Source organism: Homalodisca vitripennis, chromosome 4 (genome assembly GCF_021130785.1).
Source record: "Homalodisca vitripennis isolate AUS2020 chromosome 4, UT_GWSS_2.1, whole genome shotgun sequence".
In the NCBI taxonomy this organism is placed as follows: domain Eukaryota; kingdom Metazoa; phylum Arthropoda; class Insecta; order Hemiptera; family Cicadellidae; genus Homalodisca; species Homalodisca vitripennis.
This window is the reverse complement of record NC_060210.1, coordinates 87675338-87702167: the sequence shown is the minus strand read 5'-3', so window position 1 is coordinate 87702167 and position 26830 is coordinate 87675338. Positions and strand designations below refer to the sequence as shown.

Here is a 26830-nt window from a genome sequence, read left to right as displayed (position 1 = left end):
AGTCAGGAATTTACCGACGCTGTAAAAACATTTTTCAAGGCGAAATAACATAAACCTCTTTCTAAATTTTAAATGGTTTGACTCTGCTTTGAGGTGCATAGGGAGTTTGTTAAACAGGTTAATTGCATTGTAACATTGCATTGAGATTTCTTTGGAAAAAAGCAGTGTGATGTGCAAGAACTTGAGGGTTGTTGTAAACCATCATATTGATGGTTACAAGGAATTTTGAAATGTTCAATGTATTGAGTTAGAAAAGATAAAAGTTTCATAAATATAACAACAGAAAAGTAAAAATACTGAGATGCAGATAAATGAGTCTGTAATAGGCAGAAAGAACATCAGAGTTACATGATTTTGCTAAGGTGTGAATGCCAAATATTCCTGAGGTCACTTTGTTAGATACATTTTGAATATGGTTGTGAAATTTTAACTTGGTGTTCAAGGTCGGTTCAAGAAATTTTGTGTTGTTAATCAGGTGGATAGGAATTTCATCTAGATAGAAACCAAAATCAAGATTTTTCAGAAATGTAAAAGTTTAGAAACTGGGTTTTAAGTGAATTAATTGTGAGCAGATTACTGTCAAAGTATTGTACTATGCTGTTGGCTTCGACAAAAGTCAATTGTTCAAGAGTTTCCACAGTGGGGCTGGACAGCAAAAGACATGTGTCATCAGCGTAGAGGACAGCCTGGCTGACTCTGTATCTGCAGGAAGATCGTTGAAAAAGATCAGGAAAAGAGTAGAACCAAGTATGGAGCCCTGGGGCACACCACTCTATGTAGGAAGTTCAGGTGAATTATACTGCCACAGAAATTCACACTCCTCAACTGCTTATACCCTTACACATTGTTTTTAAATTTCTGTGAAGAATAGATTTTATTACTTCAATTCTATTTTAACTTTAAGTAAAGATGTACCAGTAAAGACATAAGTAGTATTTACTATTATTTGTTTTGTAATGTCATGTGGCAAATTTGACTTCAACTGTACGAGTTACCAACTTGTTTTTGTTGCAATAAAGACTTTGACTTTGTCATTGTCTCCTTCCCTTTAAATAAGACTTGAACCAATCTAATGCCAAGCCTCTTATCTTATTACGATTTATTTTTTTCAAGTAGGAAATCATGATTGACGGAATTGAATGCCTTGCTCAATTAAAAATATAGGACTGTGGAGTAGTTTCCCTCATCAAGAGCGCAGACGATATCATCTATAAGAGCAAACATTGCGCTTGTTGTAGATCTATTTTTTACAAACCCATGTTGATTTTCACAAATTATTTCATGGTTTTCCAAAAATGTAGCTAAACGGAGTGAAACTACTTTTTCAAAGACCTTAGAAATAGCTGTCAAAATTGAGATAGGGCAATAGTTTTTGTGGTATTTTTTGTCACCTATCTTGTATATTGGTCTAACTATTGCAATTTTTAAGGCATTTGGACAACATCCTGAAGCAAATGAGAAGTTTATGAGGTGGCTGATAGGTTCTGCCAATAGGTCTGCTATATCTTTTAACATTTTAACTGATATTTCATCTGTACTGACAGAGTTTTTATTTTTTAGATTTGTAATGACATTAATTACTTCTTTACTTGATATTGGATATAGGAAAAATAAAGCTTTAGGCTGTTCTAAAATTGCATTTGACGATGAATTATTTATAGGTATTGCATTGTATTCATTGGCATTAACAAAATAATTGTTTAATTTATTGGCAATGTGCAAAGGATCATAAGTAAGTTCACCATCAGTGTCTCTAATACACAACTCTTTGGAGTCTTTTCCCTTCAAAGGCCTTCTATTGTTTATTATTTGCCAAATCACTTTTGATAAAACAATCAGACGACTCAATTTTACATAGCATTTCACTAGACTTTTCTCCTTTTATAGCTGCACGGTACTTATACTTTAACCGTCTGTAGTATTCTCATAAAAAGTGTGTAAATTCCAATTACTTTGTTCCTTGGTAAAGGTCATTCAATTTATCCTTAAGTTTTAGTGTATCTGGGCTGAGTCTGGTTTTCTTCGCTTTCTTCTTTGCCGCCTTTTTGTAAATTCAGGAAAGGATAAATCGAATTAGTACTATACTTTATCAATAAACGAGTTATATTTTGAGTTCACATTATCAGAGTTTAAAACATCAAGTCATTTTTCTTTAGAGAGAAAACATATAAAAACTCTCAAGTTTGCATCATCAAACCTTCTGCTGTTCATAAATTTTATATCGGGAAAGTCTTTAAGTGGAGAAGTTTCAATAATAATAGTCTGTGCATGGTGGTTTGATAAAGCGGCTGCTATAATCGAGCTGTTTGCCTTAACATCATTGGTAAAAATGGGATATATTAATGTTCTGGTACCCAAGAACTCTCTGATGCAAGATTTTATTATGTTTTTCAGGTTGAAAGATGTCATCAAAGAAAGGAATTTTTGACATTTGAAAGAGTTTTTCTTGGGGTCTATATTGAAGTCTCCCATTACTACAGTCAAAGTGTGTCTATGTACATATTTGTTTAAACAATCTGAGATAGTTCGAAACAATTCAGAGAGAAGTTCAGAGTCATCTGTTGGAGGTCCGTAGGCTGCAATTATCAGCAATTTGCCTTGGTTAGCCAATTCCACTGAAACCAGACAGTTCGTAAACTCCTTCTAGTACCTCACACTCCAGTGCTTGACATTTTATGTTAGATCAGTTCCAGATGCCAACTCCTCCCCTTCTCATATGAGACCTGCAGAAAGCAGCCTGATTCACAAAATTCTCAAAACAAAGGTTCTGAAAATTAGTATCTTTAAGAAAGTGTGATTAGAAAGTGGAAATGGAAAGTGTGATAGAATACTTTAGTTGGTATACTGGGAGGAATTTTAGGAACAGCTGTTGTGTTAGAAGTTGTACTTGATAAAGGGGGTTTAGAAACTACTTTGATGTGCGTTAGAGATGACTCGTTAATAGCGAGATGCAGGTTAGCAAGATGGGACTTTCACTCTTTGTTGAAGTGCATCCCATGTTTGGTGTAGTCTTACGGTGGACAGATTCTAGGCATATAAAGGAAGTATTATTGTGCAGAGCAGCAGGTTTCTTAAAGTAAGGTTGACTTTGGAAATTTCGGGATTTAGAAAAGGGGAGTCATACCTAAAGGGGATTCCGTCATTGAATACAATTTTGCTGACTTAAGTATCAAATCATACTCTTTTAAGAATGCAACAATATTTTCTTGCTTTTATTATCAAATTTCCATGAATGTACAATACCCTAGTTAATAATTACATTATTTCAATATTTTGTCCATGTTTACTTTTTTATGTAAAAGATAAAAGTGTAAGCATATGGTATTATCAATAGTACATCTGTGGAGTACAATTGTATTGGCACAGACCTATTTATTTTATAAAAAATTTGTATGAAATCAACATTATAATCAATTACTTTACCGGCCTTGGTATACGTGAGATTAACGACCAGAGTGGCCAATCAAAATTTCAAAGTTATTACCATATTCTGCTCACCCTCATGAACAAAAATGCATATATGGTATTTGGGAGTACAAATCAAAAATAACTGTTTTATAACAAATTGAAATGTAAATATAAATTTGTGGTTATATTTGAGTACACTGTACTTTTTGTTTTCTATGATTTTCAGCGTTATCTGCTCCCGACAGCTTATCTGAGTGTTCTGTGGTTAGAACAGCTTAGTAAAGAATCAATAACCGTCCCGTGCAGTAGCCCTTCACTGTCTCATGGATAATCATGGCATCCATTACTCCACCGTGGCGTGTTAACTCAAATACTGTCATTTAGTTTTGAAAATATTTAAGTGTTAAGATTGTGGATTACACAAGTAGTTAAAATATTAGAAGATTAATTTATTCCTTTATAATTGGTTCGTCGTGTAATCGTGTCAAGTTACGCCGTAATATGTAAGAACATACATACGAAATTAGGAAGTTATGGTTACATCAGTTTTGCTTATTTTTTAAACTTGTTTTTATTTTACACTATTTATTCTTTTGTAGAGACTTTGGAGCTGCAGTTTAGATTAGGTTATCGTAAATATGTTCTACTAGTAGTACCAGAGTTAAACTTAATCTTTACAATAACGTGATCTGAGCTTGTATTTGGATTCGGTGCCACCACATTGATGACTAGAGGCATTTCCGATCGGTACTATCCATATGTTAGAAAACATCCTAAATCTTACAACGTGGTCGATGTTGGAAAAGTTGGACGATCTGGGGCATGTTCTGAATTCGGGAAAATACCGATCAGAAAAGCCCCTGGCCATCAGAGCCAAAGGCGCCACCCCACACATATGACAAAATAAGAAAAACATCCCTCAAGATAGTACCCAAATTCAAGCTCAGATCACATAAGCACTTGTTATGGTTATCTTTAACTTACTTTTGTTTATATTGCTTTTATTTCATATTTTTAATAATTTTTTTTAAAAAAACCTGGTAATTCTAAGCAATATATGGGTCAACCTCGATTTTTCTCATATTACAATATAATGTTCCAATAGTCAATTAGAAAAGGAAATGACTAGAATTTCTTGCCGGAAAGCAGTTATAGGGAGCAGGCAACCGCCAGACGGTCATAATATTGCTTAGAATTACCTATTAGTGATCAGGGGCACTGACGTGATCTGGGCTTCAAATTTAGAACTACTCGAGTTAATTTTTTTTTTCTAAAAGAGCAAGCAGCGTGAAGCGCTGCGCAGTGGGCAGGCATCGTGCGTGATCCTTTTTTTTATTAAAAATTACTGATAAATTGTTATTACATATTACAATATAATGTAGGTAATGTATGTAAAACAATTTTAAACACATGACCGTCTGGCAGTTGCCTGCTCCCTATAACTGCTTTCCGGCAAGAAATTCTAGTCATTTCCTTTTCTAATTGACTATTGGAACATTATATTGTAATATGAGAAAAATCGAGGTTGACCCATATATTGCTTAGAATTACCAAAAACCTTGCGCGAAGCTCCAAAACAGCCCGACACTACAAGATGAAATGACCGCCAGTTCTAGGGTTAAACTAAAATATGGATTTAATATTTACAGTGATGAAAAAAATTATTATAAACAAAATTAGGAAAACTGAAGACGACCACATTTGCTCCTCTCACAGTTACAGTTGTTCTTTCCCACAAATTTCACATAATGGATTTTTCCGTACGAGTCCAACATGTTGAAACCACGTAAAACATGTCTTATTATCTTTCAAAACAATGTCGTGTAGTTTTCTAAAATGACTGCCATTTTTAATTATCAAATGTTACTTGAATATGTAAAATTGAAATATTACCTTACGTGTATTATTTGAAAGTGTTTACAGCTGTTGATATAGATTATAGTTGTTTGTTCAAAATAATTAATCAGTATCGATTGATTATATCAGTGGTTATGATTAAGTAATATCGTTTGCTAATTTTGATATGAAAAACCGGGTCTGCTTAACGTACCCTACCCAACTTCTATTTGAGTACTGTAATTAGATAAAATCTACATAGCTACAAAAATCAAATCAAATCTTCGGCAAATTGAAAAAGATAATTTCTTCTGAATTGCATACCTACACATTTAATAAATCATTATCTCTCACCGCTCACATCAATATTTCCTTTGTGTTGTCAGATGATAACTTTTTATGAAACTATTCTCTCCCAACATATTCAGACACTTTTTTTCCTCATTTTAATAATGAACCTATATTAGCTTAGCAAATTGGCTCACATTTATATGGAAATCTTTACAATCTATTGAATAAACTAGGATTTAAAAACTTTCCTTATATTGAACTTAATATGATTACAATTTTTGCTACATGAGACTTTACTAAAGTTACATTTATTTCCAATATTTCGTCTTCAAAATATAACTAAATAGATTTGAAATGTGCATTTATGTGTGTTGTGACTGGTTTAGTGTTGATGAGAAACTAGGACAGAGGACAGTAACAAATTTGTTCAAATCAGACACTTACCACTTATTTTCTCAGATGTCATCCATAACAATACATTTAGAATAAATCAATAGAACTTACACCTTATAATAATTTTCACAACACATCAAAATAACAAATAATTTTCAAAAGAAATTTCATGAAGAAATAAATTAGGTTAAGTCATGTTTCTATTCTTTTCTGGAAGGTTTGCGGTTTCAGAATCTGTTTCATCTTTTCATGGAATAATATTACCAAAAGTACCACTACCAACCAATCCATATCGAAATGTTTACAGATTACGTCGGGCCATTTATGACGTATAGTAATGTATATACTTAGTTAGAATCGACCTCGTGTTTTCCATTATTTCTATGCCATTTACTAAGGATTGTATTATCAGCACAAGAAAGGTCATGTATAAGAAAGTAAATAAGTTTATAAAACACTAAAAATATGAAATAAGTACTGAGTTAGTATTTAAATAACGTAGATCTGAAGCATTTATAAGAACATATTAAACACGTCATCTTCTTACATGACGTTTATGACTTTATTAGTCTTATTGAACTCACAATTTTCAAGTTTGCATTGGACTGTTCTAAAGTATAAGTGGAAATTTTAATTGCTAATACTATCAAATAACCCAAACCAAAATATATATAATAAATTAGAAACAAAGCATGTTCAAACAACGTAGAAATTGTTGAATCAATAAAAGAACGAAGTAAAGGTAAAATAGTTATTTCATTGTATGACATTTACATCAATAATTGTGCAGAAGACCTAGATAGGAATTTTCAGCATATTCACTGTTAACGGATTCAATATAGATTTGAATTTCCATCTCGTAATGTATAAAGAAAATGTGCGTTTTACTTCATAAGAAACTTTACAGCAGGATCTGCAGAACGTTTTGTATTGTACGACATAAAAAAGTTCACAAACTACGGCCTAACGTTTTTTTTATTCTTACTCGTATTTTTAATATAAAATAGATTTTACTTATACAAATTCGCCACATATGTAAATGTAATATTCGAGATGTCTATTATTTACGATAACTCAACTTTTATAGTTTTCAATGCAAGTTGGAGATGAAACCAAAATGTTACATTTGGACGGAGAAGTTAGGCGGTTATTTCAATACTGAAGTATCATTTTACCATACAAAAGTCTGAAACCTTATGTAACATATTAGTGATATGAATGTTTTAATGACATTTTGGAAACGGTTGAACACAACATTCTTTCATGGCTGTTTCCATTACTTTTTATTAATTTTCGAAATGAGATGGTTGTTCCTACATAAAGAAGTTATGGAAAAGTTAGAGGAATCAAATATTTTATGTTGAAAAATCTAAGTGAGCAATGTAGTCTAAATTGCAGTATCGAAAACGTATAATCTTTTCTCGTTTTTGTTACAATCAAGACTATCTTTATTTAGGATGTCTTATTCAGCCTATCGTAATGAGCGATTTACTATTGGCCAACGATGGAAAAAGCAAAATCCAATTATCCTTTCAATTAAACTATCCATCGTCGGTAACACTCTTTAAATGAACAATATCAATCTTGTTACAAGTGAAGTTTAGTGTATCTGTAGTATTTGGTTTTACTTAATTTATACTTGTAGTTACATTTATTACAATGCGTTTAGTGTTTGTAACTTGTGGTTCATGTTTACGAGTGGAATTGCCATTGGCAACAATGATTTTATGTTTTGGAATGGGATTGTGCATTGTGCAATCAAATCACTATCACAATGTGTAGTGCGTCGTGCGAACATGTGGGTTTGTCGGTTGTCAGTTGTGAGCGTTAAAAAATCAAAAGTTGATAACGAAGTCAAGAATTAATAAGGTGTTTGGTGTTTGGATTAGATCTGTGTGCATGGGTATGTTGTAATAAGAATAAGAACGAATTAAAATTTGACAGTCAACAACAAGGACTTCTATGCTCAACTGTACAGTTTTAAATTTAATGATGGGTTATGGTCGGTTTATACAGAATACGGAAAAGCATTTGTTGTTCGTTGTAATTGTGATAGGTTAATTTAGTTCACTCAAGATGTCCCAGCCCAATATTACATGTACAGTTTGTGGAGGTACAGAATTTACTGTTGATGCTGGATTTTTCTTTTGTCTAGAATGTCATACTCAGTCACAGGTAACATTTAGAATAAGTGTTCATTCATGTTATAGTGTAGTAATAGGTATTTTGATAAAATTAAGATGTTGAGAGTCTGCAAATTTTCTTTGAAACAAACATTTTCAAGAATGAGCAGTGTGAAACTGCCCATAGATTCCATAAATAAAAAGAACTAATCCTCTGACACGAATCCTAACTTGGTTCATGAACTACTCCTGATCTAGTTCCTGAATTACCAAAAACATAGTTCCTGAACCTGTTCAATTAATAAAACAAAATTAATTTTATTATTTGAAAACAAAAAGAACAAATACAAAACAAAATCTATAGAATCTACTGAACAAGCATTCTAAAACCAAAAATACTGGTTTTCATGAACAAAGTGTACTTAATTTCACAGGTCAAATGCAACAAAATACATAGAATCTATAAATGACCGTAGCTAAAAAACGTAGGTGAAGATTTCGATAAAACTGCCTATAACTTACACATTCATTACATGGTGTACTATACTATTCTTTGGTCGCACCTATTTTAGGAGATATATCGATTTTACATGTCAAATACTTGAAAAAAGGGGTAGGGTACGATAAGCGGACCCGGTTTTTTATATATCGAAGAATTTAATCATCGATACCTAATATTCTCATCTCAAATCCTAGACTATCAATCGATATAAAGTATCTGTAGTTCTGAATAACAATCTTACGTGTTAAATAAAAATATGGATCTAATATTTACAGTGACCAAACAAATTATTATAACCAAAATTAGGAAAACTAAAGACGGCCATATTTGCTCCTCTCCCAGTTACAGTTGTTTCTTTCCCACAAATTTCACATAATGGGTTTTTCCGCACGAGTCCAACATGTTGAAGTCATGAAAAACATGTCTTATCATCTTCCAAAGCAATGTAGTGTAGTTTTCTAAAATTGACTGTCATTTTTAATAATCAATTATGTTACTTATACAAAATTGAAATATTACCTTACTTGTATTATTTTATAGTGTCTACAGGTGCTGATATAGATTATTTAAGTTAATTGTTCAATATAATTAATCAGTATCGATTGATTGTATCGATGGTTACTATTTAGCAATATCGTTTGCCAATTTCGATATAAAAAACCGGGTCCGCTTATCGTACCCTACCCGAAAAAAGGACCATGTATTGATTGTGTATAGAAAGTTTTATCAAAATCGGCTCTTACATTTTTGAGGTACGGCCATCTATATATTGGTTTTGTCAGCACATAGCCTGTTAAATCGGTGTGGCTCCGAGAATAGGTGCTGAATAAGAATGAGGGCTGTATTTTAGGATAGTAGACTGTGTCTCAAATGTGTATAGAAAGTTGTATCAAAATCGGCTTGTACATTTTTGAGGTACGACCATCAATAGATTGGCTTTGTCAGCACATAGCCTGTTAAATCGGTGTGGCTCCAAAAATAAGCGCGGCCTAAGAATGAGGGCTGTATTCTAGTGTAGTAGACCATGTATTGAATGTGCATAGAAAGTTGTATCAAAATCGGCTTGTACATTTTTGAGGTACGGCCATCAATAGATTGGTTGTGTCAGCACATAGCCTGTTAAATCGGTGTGGCTCCGAAAATAAGCGCGGTCCAAGAATTAGGTTGTATTTTAGTTCAGTAGACCATGTATTGAATGTGTATAGAAAGTTGTATTAAAATCGGCTTGTACATTTTTGAGGTACGGCCTTCTATAGATTGGTTTGGTCAGCACCTAGTCTTTTAAATCGGTGTGGCTCCCAAAAATTGGCGTGGCCTAAGAATGAGGGTTGTATTGTAGTACAGTAGACTGTGTCTCAAATGTGTATATAAAGTTTTATCAAAATCGGCTTGTATGTTTTTGAGGTGTGAGACCATCTATAGGGTTTCTCAGAACTTGCCTTGTTAAATGAGTATTGTCCTGAAAATGGCCGCTATAAATTGCGATTATAAAAGTAGTGTTTGTTCATTTAAAATCTTTATTTGTAGTATTTATCTTCACGGTATTAAATTAATGTATATTTTGTATGGTTTAAGTTGATGAACTTGGTCAGGATTCAGTTAGGAACACTAGGTTTGGGTACAGAGTTGAGCACAGAGTTAGGTCTGGTTCAGGGTGACCAGACGGAAATTCCTAAAAAGAGGACTTTTAGGGGTGAAAAAGGACATTAAAGCAAAAAGGAGGACAGTATTAAATAATCTTATAAACTTTGCTTTCATTGTATGATGCATTATTAAAAAGGCACACATATAAATTAGTAATGTATTTAAGCATATTATAAAGCAAATAAAAAACTCAGATTTGTTTAGGCATATAAATTGAAAAAATAAATATAAAAGAATATATTGATGGATTATGAAGTATTATCTGAGGCTATTATTTAATATTTCGTATTAGTATAAGATTGAATTAAATATTATTATGATGTTTCTCTTTAAACATTAGAACTGATTTTAGCCCAAATTTTTATAATTATATTTAAAATAATTCTTTGAAATAATTGGAATTTATTTATTTATTGCATTGATTCATTACATTATTAGCAAGCTGTACTTACAGAAATATATCAGACATTATCACTATAACAGAAAAATATATAACGTATTATAACAAAATTAACCTATCATTCATAATACATAAATAGAAAATCGAAGGGTAGTAGTGCCAGTGCAGCTGAGCAGATAGAAGCAACAGTGGGTCAGTTACACTATAGACAAATCTCTAACAACTGAATCTAACAGCAGTTCACCTGCCATGGCTTTTATCGTGTGCAATGCACTAGATTTTCATGGTCTGTCTTTTAGACTTTTTGTAATGTGATTGTTCAAACATTCAAGAGTTCTCCTACAATTCAGACATTTTACATAATTTTCAAAAGCCTGGAGGACAAGAGGACATGTCACCCTGCCGGACGTCTGATCACCCTGATCTGGTTGTAAGCTCCTCTTTTTGTGGTTGTCAGCTGAAGAATCCTTGCCACAACTATTTAAAACAAATTGTGTTATATTTTAATAACATTGTCTAGGCCTATTTCAAATCACAGTATAAACAATTATAATGTTAGCTTATAGTGAATAAAAAACAATCTAGGTTATGTGTGTTTATAAATATAAAATCAGAACAGTATAAAATTTACTTACTTTTTTTAATATTTTAAGGATAAGTATGCCCGACACAAGTAAAACATGGAAATAAGCATTGTGCATGCTGACATTGCAGATGGGCAGTATTAGTGTCAGTAACATGTAATTCAGTGATAACCTATTATGTTATGTCAGTAACAGCTTGGCTGAATGATTTGGTATTGGCTCATGACTTTCTGGTATTAGGTTACTTGGTAACAGCCGAGGCATTTCATGCAAGCAGTGGGTCTAGGAATGGAAATATTACAGTATTGAATGTTATTGTGCGATATAATTGGTTTAGATTAGATTATCGTAAATATGTTACTAGTAGTACCAGAGTTGAAAATAACATTTACAAGCGCTCACGTGATCTGAGGTTGAATTTGTGTATTATCTCGAGGGATGTTTTTCTTATTTCGCTAGAAGTGCGGAGTGCCACCGAAACCCGCACGAATGGCCAGGGACATTTCTTATCAGAGGTTACTTATAAAGGTTATCTTTAACTTTTTATATTTATAATACTTAGAGACTAATAACAAATAGTAGATAAGGACTTTGTAGTACCCAATAATTAATTGTGTTGTATGGTAAAAATTTGAATGAACCCGTTAAAATTTTTTTAGTCTATGTTCTTTTTCTTCTTCTATGGGGCAGCCTACTGCCATGCACTTAAGCCTCAAGGGCCTTTTGCGCACCCCGGAAGTATATCAAGAGGCCTATAATTTCTGCAGTTCCACAAACCGCCGAAACCAACCTATCAGGTCCTCCTGGGGGTTGTGAGTTAGTTAAATATTTGTCTACTATCATGTTACCATGGTAACATATTGATAGACACGTTATTTTGTATTAGGTTTTTGACAAACAACAGTATTTCCAGTCTCTAGTGGCCGTTACTCAAATACAATACACATGATTTAACTTTGTTTGAAATAATTTGGGACGATAATGTCAAACTCAATTACGTTATAGCCTTTTAAGATTGTTTTATATTGAAGCTATATTTTTATATTTCAAAGGAATATACACATTTTAGATTATAGAAAATAATAGAACTTTGTTTACACTGTTTATAAAAGCGCAGTACTTACAATGACTTAACATAGTAAACGTGTCTGGCAGCATTTAGATTGTTTTAATCGTAATTCAATATTATCAATCATTCAAGTGTTAGAGGATTATTATACTGCAGCCATAAAATGTAACAAACAAAACAATGTAACATTTAGTTACTTTTTACTGTTCTTAAGGAAAAATGTGTCTGACAGCTTCTGAGACAACTACATATGTACATCGCCATTGTACTTTTGGCTGTTACTTAAATGCCATACAAATGATTATACTTTGATCAAATTAATTTGGATCAACATTGTTATTCAGTACATTAAAAGAGCTGGCAATAACTAATTGTAAATAAGTAGGATTAAAATGTTTTTGTATTCAGTAGTTTATGTATTTCTAATTAGTACCCTGATTCGATTGTAGTAGTGGCCGATTGCTATACTGCAGCCTGGTTGTCCGATATCTGAAAATGTTTGTGATAAATTGTTAGGCCCCTTCTGGTTTACTTAACCCTGACATGAAGTGAAATATCCTATTTAAAAGTTGTTTACGAGTGACAAGGTCAGTAATTTGTAATTTAGTATTTACATTATTTGCAATATTGTAATGTAATGTACAATGAAATGGTGGCGTATAGACCTATAAACACTAGTTTGAAGTAAGACACGGACAGAATCCCAAAACTTGAGTCTGTCAAAATTGTTCATAAATAGTTTAAATGTCTTAGGCCTATGCCAATTTAATAATTTAGGAATTTTAATAAAAGAATTATGTCACCTGATTTAATTATTATGTTTTAGGATGTCAGAGAGGAAGTCTTTGATGACTTCTTTGGAAATCAGAAGTTTGCTACTAAAGTATTGACAAAAGCAACACCAGTACCAGCTTCAAGTACGTAACTACCATTTTTACAGTGTAATGTAGCATGACACTCTATTTTATAACAGTAATTAATTTAAATAGATATTTGATATTTACCTCGTGATATTTTTGTGTGTTGTTTACATTATGTTAAAGCATAGTGTACCAAAAAAATAATTTAGGCTGTTCTTTTAATATAAAATTGTTAGTTGAATGATCATACTGGTCACCTAATTATTGGTTTCAGCTGTAATCCTTTTGAAAATGACATTGACTCCTTTTTTTTAAACCTGTATCAAACTCTAAATTATATTGTACTTATTTAAAAAAAATTGAACTTACCTCAAACCACCAATATATACTAGTCTATTTTATCAAATTTGAAAATATCTACAAATAATGGTTTACCAGAAGAGCTATGTGACTTTGAATAATTGCTACAAGCTAATATGGTAAAAGAAATATTATGGCTATCAACTGCACATAGGTTAATAATAATAAATAAACTGACTAAATAAATCAATCTCAAAAATAAATCAATCTCAAAAACAAAAGTGTGATATATGTACAATCATGGAAACATCAGTATGCTACATTAATTCTGTGTAACTGAACTTAACTTTCTAATGGTTCTTATTGTGCAATATTATTTTACCATACTTAATGTAAGTTTTAAGTTGGATCAGTCATTTCAGTTTTACTCTGTTCAGATCAGAGTATTCAGATTAGATTGGTGCATCAATAGGATTAGTCAGAGTTTGATCAGGTTTAATTAAGGCCTAATCAGAGTAAGACAGAAACTGATCAATGAGCATAAATTATTCTATTAATTTATGTGTATAAATTAATGTGAATATAGAGTTGGTTTCTAGCCAGGCTAGGACAAGCTCAATCAGGCTTGTAAGGTATTCTATAGATCTACAATGCTTATTTTAAAACCTGTTTACCAAATTGGATACAGTATCTACATTCTGTAAAGTCTGCTTTAGAGCTCATGTTAAAGTAAAGTTACAATATTGAAGTCAAATTAGTTCACATATTGTTGTGTATAATAATTCTAGATTTGGTGTTTGATAAATGTAGAAACAAAGCACAAAGTCAATAAAAAACGTTCAGATTAAACATATTTCGTAAAGAATTGCAGTGCAGTTTATGAGGTTCATCCTGGAAATTCTTGCCTATGATAATCAGTTACAATATGTTTTTTGTGCCTTATGTTTACGAGTTCTACTCATTGTAGTATAACCTAATATATTAACCTTTTGCTATCGTCCTCAACTTCATATGACTGTCCCCTCATATCGCCAGGCCACTAGTGTGGTGATGGAGTATTCTCTGCCTCAATTTAGTGATTTATGACTGTCCTGTCCCTCAGCTCGGTGGACCACGTTCAGTTCGCCAGGCCACTGGGTTTGGCCCACTATATTGCACAGTTATTAAATTCAGTCCTAATCCAGTTGTGACTGGATGTGCTGCAACCTCTCAACCAAATAAGTAACTAAATAAATATTTCTATATTTGCAGCATATACCGTAGAACAAATTGTTCAGAAATATTTTCTTTTGACTTCAGTGTCACTGCAGCTGCCATCCTATCTAATTAGTACTAGCGTATTTGGTGGAGACAAACCTCTAAATATGGAAACGAGATGATATTCTGTTGATAATAGAAATCTAATTTAGAATATTTTATTTTTATTCTGCAAATAAAAATACTTTCAGAACACATCAACCTATAACTTAAGTTGTATATTACTTGATTTGTTTAAAAGCAAATAATAAATAACTAATCAATAAGATTTCAACCATGAAGCCACATTTATGGCCTCCCAATCGTAAAGGGATAAAATTTGTACTATTCTAAATAGTGTCATTAACATATTGTTCTTTAACTGAATCTGTGCTATTTATATATTATTCTGAGGTATTTCTTATTTCAAATTAATAAGCTCGTCACATTATAATCAGTTGTTGATTCATAAATATCCAATAATCAATACCTCGACCTTGTGTCGCCGCAACCGGAAGAGGGCACCTATCCAGAGGACTAATTATCTACCAAGGATCTGCCACTAGATCTCCCCTATCTAAACCTAACCAGCTTTGAGAGAAAATGATAAACTAATAATTTAGATATGGTTCCGAAAGTTCCCTAAGTATAATACTTAAGCCTAGACGATCTACATACACTTCTACCTGTCCTACTCTACATGATAGCCGCACAGCAACTCCGACACAACCTCGGCTCGTTACTTGCTATTCTAGGCAGGAATAATCCTATCAGAACCTGTCCAGGAGAATTTCAGATAGTAGGAGGCTCCCATTGTTAAAGCTATGACTTAAAGTTCGGCCCAGCTGGCTATCGTTTTCACGGCTACTGATAGATTACGGGCCAAATTCAAATCTATAGTGGCACTCGCTGCAAATATATGAGTGAATTTGCACAAAAAAAAGATACAAAAATATTTATTCCAGAAAAATAATAGATGAGTAAAAAAATAAATTAAAAATGGCTAGCCATCAAAACAAGTAATGAATCACAATTAAAATGAACTTATAAATCTTTCTATATGATACTCAATACACTACAACAAAATGTCATATTTTTTTATCTAAAACGGATATAAACATCCTAACAGAATGTTATAACATAAAGAAGATCACACTTTTTGTAATGTTGCAACTTTTAATACATTTCAGATCAAAATGTGAAACTAACTTCGTGGGAAGTTTTGAATTATGTTATGAAAGGATTAGTCGACGAGCTGATCAACCTGGGAGCCAAGCCAGAACTGAAGATTGTTACACTACAACTGTGGGCCTCTTATCTATGCAGGCTGGAAATTGCGTTTACTTCAGTTGATGTTGAACGGAAACCTAAACTTGGCTACGCTTTTAAGAATAGGTAAGTAAGTTATTTGGTTTGCTGCTGTTGTTGATGATGCTTGACAAATTATTAACTTCAATTTAACTTAGAATTTATAGAATTTAAGCTTTAGCCTTTGTTTTATATGATGTTTCTGTGTATGATAATATCTGATTAAAGTAAGTAAAATGAAGAAATCTGGATTAAGACCCATGTTATATTTGATCTAAGCTGTCAAGATATTATCCTGAAATTATTGTACTCTATTTGACCTACTTAAAAGAGCATTTATATGGGTCAGAATAAGAATATCTTCCTTCAACACGGACGTACTAACTTTTTTAGATCACACAGATCCTCATAGTTAGTCACAATACATAATTTTATTATTGTGATAAATCTATTTAATGTAGTTTCAAGTTTTGATATCCAATTTATTGTAAAAAATTCGAAAAATTATTCGAGGCAAAGGCAATTGTTCAGGATAATGTGCTGTAGTTGAAAAATAAAGCATTTGCAGTCCTATGGTAATAGTAATAATTTTTTTGTTAATACACTAGTCGGGAGTGCCGATGGCCAAGTGGTTTAAGACGTTGGACTTTCAGTCTGAGTTAGAGATAGCACAGGCTCGAATCCTGTCTGTGACCCTTGCCTTTATTTCAGTACCATCGACGCTCGAATCCTGTCTGTGACCCTTTCCTTTATTTCAGTACCATCGACGCTCGAATCCTGTCTGTGACCCTTGCCTTTATTTCAGTACCATCGACGCTCGAATCCTGTCTGTGACCCTTGGCTTTTTTCAGTACCATCGACCTTGTACTGTATCGACTCTCCCCCTTATTCTGTTTGATAAGATCCTCACACAGGCCAATAATCCATGAGGATGGGCAGGATAAGGCATAAAAGGACATCGGCGTCTCCTTTAAAAAAATCTTGTTATAGTCAATGTGTTTTTATCAAGAAAATAGTTATATTCTAATAGAAAGAAAAATTATCTTTACACTTGATTATGAATCCTTCTGAGATGATAAACTTTTCAATGCTATAAGTTGTTTCCGTTTGAAATCCCTCGATTTATGAGCCACCTAGCGGCTAACGCTAGAAACACACACCATCAATGTCTGACGACTAGTGTCAAGCGGAGTGTCATAGAAATGGTGCAAAGAGCACTGTTTAGAACTGTTAAACTGTAGAGCAATGTGGAGCAAACACAACCACACGCACATTTGTATACTTGCCATAGCTGCTTGCTGCAACCCTTGATTTTGAATTCTTCTGAAGCTGCAAACCTGCATCCTGGCCCCTGTGATCATCTACCTGTCTTGATTCTCAGCATGGGTGCTCAACATGCCTGTAAAATTGCACGAGAGACCATTATCTGCACATTTGATTCAACACAACCAAATTTGTTTCAAAGATTGTTTCAACTTAAAGGCTATTTATTATTTAGAAACAAGCCCAGGACCTCATTTTGATCATTTCAGGAATCAGAATCTTTATTTCTTTAAAATAAACATTACAGTATGAGTAAAGAGCGACATGAGATGAATCCTGTACGTCAACCTAGTTTATATATAATAAATTTAAGAATATTGAAATCACACGTCAGCTAATTTTTAATTTATGCAGCCTAATTATAAGTCTAAGATAAATCAAAATTCCTTCTTTAAAAATTTTGATGTCTTACATAATATACTCAAGCTTTACAAATCCTAATAATATTATAAATGCGAAAGTGGCTTTATTTGTTTGTTTTGTTTTCACGCAAACTATTCAAATGATCGTGCTAAAATTTTACATGGACATTCTCAGCTTCCCTGGTATGAAAATAGGCCTATTTTCAAAAATTGAATCTTTTAACAAAATTTCCTCCGATCTATGCCCTACTGGTCTGTAAGGTAGTGAACATCCGATCTTAGTCCCTAAAGTTGTAAAATAGTAATTGAAAGAGCTTTTTAAATGTAATTAACTGTTCTATGTTAACATTGTATTATGCCAAAACTAAACCATTTTTGGACGACTGCCCGTAATACTGTAGTTCCACTAGTGCACGAATCACACACACTGGTGACTGACGTATGAGATTAGCTTGGATTTACTGGCTCTGCATTGTGCTGCTACCTCTAGGAAATAGTTTGAACTATTTGAAACAATATTGTAGCTGTTTTTTCACGGTGCATTTACTGATTTGTTGACGAACAACAAAAGTTCCAACTGAGTGAATTGTCTTCCGATGTAAAGAAACTAATCAAGCCACGGGGAATCGGATTCTATGTGAATTTATTGTTTTCATCATAATACAAGTTTGTTTTAGTTTTTAATCTATTGAACATATATGTGAGTAAAGTGTGATTAAATAATGTAATCAGTTTAGGCTTCATTTTCGTATGGAAATATATAACCTTTACTATTTTGGATTGAATTGCTAGGTTATAGTGTTGAAACAATGTGTGAATTATTCATTTAGTACTATTTATATATATCTGATGGCTGCAGTTGCAAATCGATTATAAGTTAATAGCATTAGTGATATACTAGATGGTGACTTATCATCCAGTGATGAAGAGACCGATTTGCCTCTCCCACCTAGATTATTCCTAGATATCCCTAACGATAGCAATTTGTATAAATTTTATTTTCTCAGTTTATTGGAGTAGAAATAGTTAAGATACACATATTCAATAATAAAACAAATATTTGATTCACCAATATCTTTATAATATACATTAAACTTGGGATTTCGGTTTAAAAATGAGAAAATATTTGTTTTAAGTATTGAATTATAAAATTATAATGGTGTAACAAATACCATTGTTTTAAAACTAGTTTTGCTGTACATTTAAAGTTTAATCATAAAAACATGAGTAAAAACAAGAGTTAGTTTGAAAATCACAACACTGTACTTTAACTAAATATTATAATACAAACAGATAGAGAAATTAGCACTTTTTAATAAGTCTCGAAAGAGTTTATTCATTTAGTACCAATTTTAAAAATCAATTTATAGTCTTCAGGCTATAGAATAAGGTTGAAAATAACAATTATTATTAATTCAATCTTTAATTCAGATGATAAAATTGGAAATTCTAGTAAAACTAACTTCTTCAGTTTTTGAATTGCTACATAATTGTGACAATGTCTTCTCTATACATGAAATAGTAGTTGAACATATTGAAGTTTATATAGAGTTTGTATTTGATTAACTCTTTACAAGAGCTGCAAAATTGTATTACTATTATTCTTATACTATATATAACAAAATATATTAAGAAAATATATTTCCTTTGTCTCGATGTAAACACAGTCATTACATAAAATGTAGTTAGTTTAGAAATTATTTACACAGATTCAACCCATCTCTGAAAATAATTACACTTTTAATTTATTTGACATTACACCTTTTTAACTGTCTATAAGAGTGTTGAACCAGTAAATGAAGCTGAAGATTGCAACTTATTTTTATATTTGTGTGTAGTGATGCAGAAATAATTTATGGAGTTACAAAACCACAGTTAAGAGAGAAAAGCTGGAGATCGAGATCAAAAAGTAGTTCAGCTGCAAGTAGTACTAGTCGTGCAGAATCCAACACTTCAGTGAACAAAACATTGTCACGGAGATCCATAATGTTGAGACTTGCCCATCGGAAGGTAAGTGTGATGAAATATATTATTACCTAATGTTCACTGTTACCAAATCAAGAAACGTCGGTGTTGGTTCGGAAGTCACCTTTAAGCTATTGGTCTCCAGGTTGTGTTAGCCTTAACTTTACCTGGTAAAATGACATTACTTTAATTTTTGTATTATTAATACAATAAATCTTTTAAACTATTAAAGGAGATTTTCAAGCCTATCTACTGCCTGCAGCATAAATTACTTTACAAGGATACTGGCTAGGGGGTCCGGACTCCCCCAAATTTTCAATATGTCATTTATTTTGTTAGTAAACGATTATTATTATATAAATCATTCAGTATTACTGACATGTACTGCTGAAAAATCGTTCTCAACAAAGAAATGGGTCAAGAACATTTTAAGGAACAAAATGGGGTCTTACACTCTGTCTACTACGGGAAAATATCAGTTGTCTGGACTCCCTCCCCCCAATGTTTTCTTGGTTATGCTCTTGTTACTTTACTTCCTCTGTCAGATAAGTCAATTATCTGCTCATTGCCATTTCCATTGATACCAGCCAACATTTTAAATTATAGTACAAAATTACAAACTGTCCAAAATTAACATATAAACCTCATTTTTTAAATTATGGAAAATGACATTGCACCTTTCTCATTTAAACTATAGAACACACACACCCAACTACAACAATTATGGCATGTTATTTTTACACTGAATGTACAATAATATTTAGAATAGCAGTATAACTGCTACTTTTATCTGTGATATACTTTTTCTATGTGTTATGTTATTAACTATATACTGTATATATATATATATATATATATATATATATATATATATATATACCTATATAACTTTTCTATGTGATATTTTATCTCATAAAATGTAACTAAATGAAGCACAATGTAAACATAAACAACACAAGGGATATTATAAACTACAGCAAATATTTCATTCTAGAATGGAACAATTTATCTTGTTAGATTTGATAAATAGCTTAGGTAAAAAAAATCTTAAATATAGAATGCAATTTCTTATGTCTAGTACAAAAATAAACTACTTCAAATAGTCCTAACAGAAGGTGTTAGATCCCAGTGGCATATGATTCAAGGGAGTACCCAAAAGAAACCTGAATTACCCTATTTTTAAAAGCTATTATATCATTTTTGTAATAACCTTATTCACTTTAACACACTGGACTTGGCAATCTACATTATAATGTCGATCTGACACACACCCGTTTTGACAGTTCATATAGTACATAAAGCAACACTACCACCACTATTTATATCCCACTTCAAACAGAAAAAATCACTGATTTTAATGGTGAAATTTGTTTTGTTATTTTGGCAACAGTGATGTCAAGGTCACTTCATAAACTTGCCGGAACGATCGTCTTCATCTAGCGATTTTAAAGCCGGTGCCTGTCTGTTTTGGTCTTTAGATTTAGTCACAAAAAGTATTTATTTTATGATATAGAGTTAATTACTTATAAACAAGTTTATTATGGATCTTTTAAAATCAATATGTAAAGTTTTGTTAGTAATTTCATGGTTTTATGTGTGATATGTTTTAATTAGTATCTTAGGACAATCTAGGATATTGTGCAGTGCCGTGAAAGTGTAATAGGAGCTAACAATATTAAGTGACGTATCATGGGTATGGTTAATTATGTTGGTTTACAGCTTGTTATAGCTTTATTTTACACTGTGTTTCTTACATATGCATCAGGAAATTTAATCCTCTAATGTAGATGTCCATGAAACATTAAAATATCCAGTGGCATTTGTGAAAAATTAAAAAAGTTTCATACTTTATAAATAATTTGTTATTTAATAATAATTTTAAGGTGTCTTCTGTCCTTGACCTTTTGGTTTTTCCAGCATTCTCTGTTGAACATATCCTTCTCTCCTGCTCTTTCAAGATTTGATGAAGAAGCATTTTGATTCATTATTCCTGCTTAGGAAAACAATTCACTGTACATTATTGATAAGGCTTTTCACAGTTTTTTTCTTCTACTATAGTGCTGAATCATACATACACGTCATCAGTATCTTGTGTAGAACAACATCTTAGGCGTAAGTCATCATGTATCCATATCATTTCCCCCAAAATGATCTGAGAATAATTCTGGGTGATAATTTTAAGAGCGTTGGTAGTACTCTTACAACTGTCAGGATTTGGAAGTTTATAAATGGTACTTTAGCTTAGTGAACAAAATCCTTCTATACACAATACTTCACAATAATAAAAACACATGAACCAAAATGTTAGCAAACAATACATTATGAAGGAGGTATTTTTTTTTTTTTCAGAAATCTCTTGCTTCTGCTGAATACCAAACATTAACACAAGAAACAATGCAGTCAAATAACCAAACTTTAGAAGATTTGAGTTCTACATCAGCAACAAGTGTAGCTCCTAAAAGGTAATTAATATTAATTAAAAATTATTGGTTTGTGTCAAAGTTGAGATTAGCTTAATTTCACCTTCTGCTCTGTAATCTGACACCGTTACAGAATTAATTCCTGGAATCTGGAGTACACGTCCATTTGAAGAGATGCAAAAATTTAGACATGAAGATATTCAAAACCATCAAAGATCACACTTGGTGGCTGTTGGAAAAATCAGACAAAGCTCTTTTGTGGTCTAGGTGTCTCTGATGTTGAAACAATGCAAAGCGTTCATTTGAAATGACCTAATTTTATTTTTTTATCTCTTCAAATCGATGAGAACTCCAGATTTGAGAAGTCAAGTCAGACAGTGCCAGATTTTAGACGATGCACTGAGTGGTGGAAGTGGATCACAACTCAACATTTACTTTTAATTAAACCTTCCCACCATAGCTATGTTATGTATTTGTTTATTTTCTTGCACAAAAAGTAAATCAAGCTCTCTTAGAGACTTGGCAATTTAACTGAAATTTAGGAAAATAGTAAAAAATGTAAAAATAATTCAAAAGCATAATAAATACTTGTTTTCAATTTATAACAAAAATTTACACTTTTTATTAAAAACATTTTATTAAACACTTAGTGAACATTTGTATTCATGAAGAGAATGGAAAGAATACATTTTATACTGTACTGTTAATGATGATACTGCACCAATTTTTGTTACACTACTTAATGTAGCAAATGTTGTGTGTAATAAAAAATGTTATATACGTTTTACAAATGATATTTTTTGTAGTGTACAAAAGAAAAGGAAACCTTTTTAGGTCCGCAATGTGGACTCTTAAGTCTTAAATCAGTTATATATAGTATCATTAAATTTGTATAACATTTTCAAAGCGTTTTAATAGATTACATGTTTTTATATTATTTACCCATCTTTGAACATATGAATGTAATTTTGCATATTTTTTGGTTGAAGTGTAGAAACATTAGCCAAATAACAAATTATTTTGTATAGGATAAAGGTCACTGCACACACTAAGTCACTGCTGAACTCTTCGTGTGCAAGTTCAACTGATTGCGATGAGGAACGCACAGTACGAAGGCGGAGAGCAAGGAGTGAAGTGCAGTCCCTACGTAATGTTACCACAGCCAAGGTTGTGGCGATAGTCAATGTAGCACTTGCTCTGACAAAGCAGGACATCCAAGTCTCAGATTTTTTAAGGTTAGTATAAAGTTTGAATTTTAGTTATGTGGTGATTGCTGGTGACTGGTTCTGGAGCACACAAAATTGGAGTCATCAAGCAAATATTGTGCAGTTTTGCAAATTAATTTGATAAAAGTGTTGCTTCTCTCATTTTTGTCTCATGTAATGTCTCATTTTTCTGAAGTCTCATTGAAGTTTAAGTTTTTACAATAGGAAGAATTGTGTGACTTTAATGCAGTCTCCTTGTAAATAATATAAAATTGATGTATTCTTCTTGTTTTCTTTAAACATTACATGTTTTTTATAGTCTTGGTGTAAATACATTAAAATGTCTTTTTCTCATGTATTTTTCTTTATAAGCAGATGTTTTATGAATATTTGTTTTGTTTTACACACATTCATTACTGTAACAAATAAACTAGTACATTCTACAACTGAATAAGCATTGCTCTTGTGAACAAACACTGTTGTGGTGATTATTGTAACAATCACCCAATTAAAAACATATATAAAAGTATATGAGACCTGTTATTTGCAGTGAATATGAGAATTAGGTTTAGCGAATTATTGGTCATGTGATGTAGTGAGCATGTACAAAATGAACTTAATGGAAGGTGTAACTTTATTTTCTATTGTACATCAAGTGTCAGCATTTATTTCACTAATGTGCAACAATCATGTAGGCCAGGTATTGTGCAGGTGGGTGGAGGAGGGACACATATCTTTGAAGACCTCAAGAGTTTTCCTGCCTGGTGACATCACAGTGGATGGTAATGTTCAGCGGATGATAGAACTGGATCATCTGTCGTATATCAAGTGTCAGAACCTTATTACTGGGATTTGCAATGAGCTGGAGATTGGTGAGCTGCCTCCACCTAGACTGAGGGAGCTGGCAGACAGATACTGTCTTGAACTACAACTGCCAGGTGTGTTCCCCTCACTCATCATAGTATTGGTAAATTAACCCATTGCGGATCGTATTGTTTAGGCGCGCAGGCACCAGCGGGCACAAATTAATTTACGGCAGCGGCCGCAAAAACAGCAATGTTGCGCCACATTGTATCGCTGGCTATTGTATACTAGAAAATTCAGCTGTGAAGGTATTCGTTCAGATGGAACATGGGCGTGCTGGGGTATCCGTGATGTAGGAACGATAACACGCGAGCAAGGTTCCGGGGTGGCAGGGATGATGTCTGAATCATAGTCTAAATAAAGCGGCTCGGGCGAAGCGATTACAACATCCGGGCCATTGTCTAGACTAAACCCGCCAACATGTACGTCTGCATCGATTAGTTGTGTCACTAACCTCAAAAGTATTATAATAACAACTGAGGAAAACACCCAATCAGAAGCGCTAAAAAGCAGAGAGTAAACTCATATGAATGATTTTTCAACTTCGACATACAACTGTGATCTGTAGGATATTTATAAAACTTTTGAAAACTCTAAACATAGACCGTTGTTAAACACTCTTAGTTGACAAGTGAAGACGATCGCTCGATCTATCAGACACTAATAGAACTATTTGGAGGGAAACTTAAAAGCAGATCGCTTTTGCAACCTGAGCTCGTCATCGTGCCGATGCTCGTTAGGCCTGGCCGCTGCGTGACGAGCCCAGCTCGTCAGTGATTCGCAATGGGTTAAAATCAATCTCTATCTGACAATTAAGTATTTGGGTGATGTATTAAAATTTAAACTTCATCATCCACAAAATCATTGGCTGCAGCATTTATGTTCTCTGTTGCTTGTGATAGTTGGCAAATACTAATATTCTTCATACTACGTATTTTTTTCTATGTTATGGAGATGTATAGCAATAAAAACACAAAGCACCGACTTGTTTTTATTTGCAAAAGTAAGTAGCGGAGTTTTTGCCTTTATGAACTGATAATTTTTAGATGCACTGAAGGACAATGATTTTTAGTACTGCTGTGATATTTTATAATATATTATGTGTGGACCTGTACAAAGCAACTATGTGAGAGGCAATTTAAGTTTTAATTCATATTGCTTGAGATTTTAAGCAACAGTTTTAGAGAGCAACAAGAGTTAAGCAAGTAAAAGGAGACAAATAATCTTGTGTTAACAAGATATGGAATAATGGAAACTTGTATATCTAGAATTGACATTCCATCAAAGCCCAATAATTATGTCAAAAATCACTATGATGTGAGACAACTCACCAAAATACATGGTTGTTTATTATTTTTTCCAGTAATTTTCATATACATAAATTAGTCGGGTCGGTTCTGATACTCGATATCTCGACTCTTAACAGTATTGAAAAAAATTTAGTTTTTAAGTGAGCTATTGATAGTTGTAATAAAAGTCATACCTTGCAATTTGATTTTTGTAGGTTTTATGAATTTTAAATATCCTAAATTTTAACTATTGAACAAAATTGGAAATGTGCTGAAAGCACATATGTAACATATTTTCAGAAAGAGTACTTCTGTGGTAAACCTTGAACAAAAATTTGGATTCACAAAAATTTTAACGAGGTAAAAGGTAAGAAAAATAAACTGTAAAACCATGCAACTTAGACATTTCGGATTACCCTTTGTACAAGAAGAACAATAAATTAAAACTTTTTTCAAAATGATAAGGGAATAGAGACTGTTAATCTTGACCTATCTTTCTTTACATTAGAAAATTTTTGAAAAATGATCCCTAACCCCCAAAAGTGCAGTTTTTGTTGTTAAAAATGATTTCCCCGAATTATTTGGGGTTAAAATATGGGGATTTTTGTTTAAAAAGAACAATGTAGGTTTCTCGGATCACCACTATACATCGCAGATGGGTGGTCTGCCTCAACCTGTATAGAAGCTAACCTGAATGACACAGTGGATCAAATCTTGAAAACCACAGAACCCATTTACATGAAATTTTGTACACAAGTTAGTCTTACTTTTTTGGTGCTCGCAAAGATAATATGGAACAATGCAACTAAAGCTATTGTCTTACATGTAATGTGTGCTCTATTTTTCCGTTGTGTTGCAAGGGTACTTTCAACTTTCAGCTTTTTATGTTATATATTCTACTTATTTAGTCTAGGTACTTGAAGATAGAATAAATGATGTTGCAGATGAGGTAACAGATCTTGTCAAGCAGTTACTGTTGTTATCTACCAGCTCCCATGGACTTGTGAAGAAGAATGACGTACACACATACAGGTACAGCGAGGTGCAGGTGATGTCAGTCATTGTAGTGGTTCTCAAGTTGTTGTTCTCACTCGATGATTGCACAGAGTTTCAACTGTCACACACCGCTGCACAGATTAATAGGTTTGTCATATACAGATTTTTATTGTGTAAAACATGATAATTTGATTACTAAACTTAATGATTTTGGTTTCCACAATTGTGCCCTTCAATTTTTCTGTTCTTATCTCATCAGTTGTAGGCAGAAAGTATATATCCTGATGCTCTTGTGGTAGGAGGAAACAGAATCCAAATATAGTGTTTCCCAGGGCTCTGTGCTGTAGCCAGTATTATTTCTGATAAGAATGAATGACCTACCAGCTTCAGTTAAAGAAAAGACATTACCTTATGCAGATGATACATTTATTAATGTATGTAGTAATATTGAA

General features: G+C 32.6%; 2 protein-coding genes across 5 annotated transcripts in view; one reads left to right on the top strand and one right to left on the bottom strand.

Annotated features, from left to right (window-relative positions):
• LOC124359709 (probable E3 ubiquitin-protein ligase HERC4) overlaps positions 1 to 6169 on the bottom strand; it is a 76648-nt gene extending 70479 nt beyond the window's left edge. For 2 of the 4 annotated variants that reach the window (XM_046812670.1, XM_046812671.1), the window contains exon 1: positions 5980 to 6169. The gene's annotated coding sequence lies outside the window, so the exon portion shown is untranslated. The remainder of the gene's footprint in view (positions 1 to 5979) is intronic. The other 2 variants (XM_046812672.1, XM_046812673.1) reach the window with 1 other exon arrangement.
• Positions 6170 to 7687: 1518 nt separating this feature from the next.
• The window catches only part of LOC124359708 (TATA box-binding protein-associated factor RNA polymerase I subunit B), a 31076-nt gene continuing 11933 nt past the window's right edge, over positions 7688 to 26830 (top strand). The window contains exons 1-8 of the mRNA XM_046812669.1: positions 7688 to 8103; positions 13077 to 13167; positions 15837 to 16041; positions 19478 to 19649; positions 21954 to 22066; positions 23053 to 23259; positions 23941 to 24167; positions 26327 to 26525. Coding sequence (XP_046668625.1) covers positions 8005 to 8103; positions 13077 to 13167; positions 15837 to 16041; positions 19478 to 19649; positions 21954 to 22066; positions 23053 to 23259; positions 23941 to 24167; positions 26327 to 26525 — 1313 coding nt within the window. The 5' untranslated portion in view covers positions 7688 to 8004. The remainder of the gene's footprint in view (positions 8104 to 13076; positions 13168 to 15836; positions 16042 to 19477; positions 19650 to 21953; positions 22067 to 23052; positions 23260 to 23940; positions 24168 to 26326; positions 26526 to 26830) is intronic.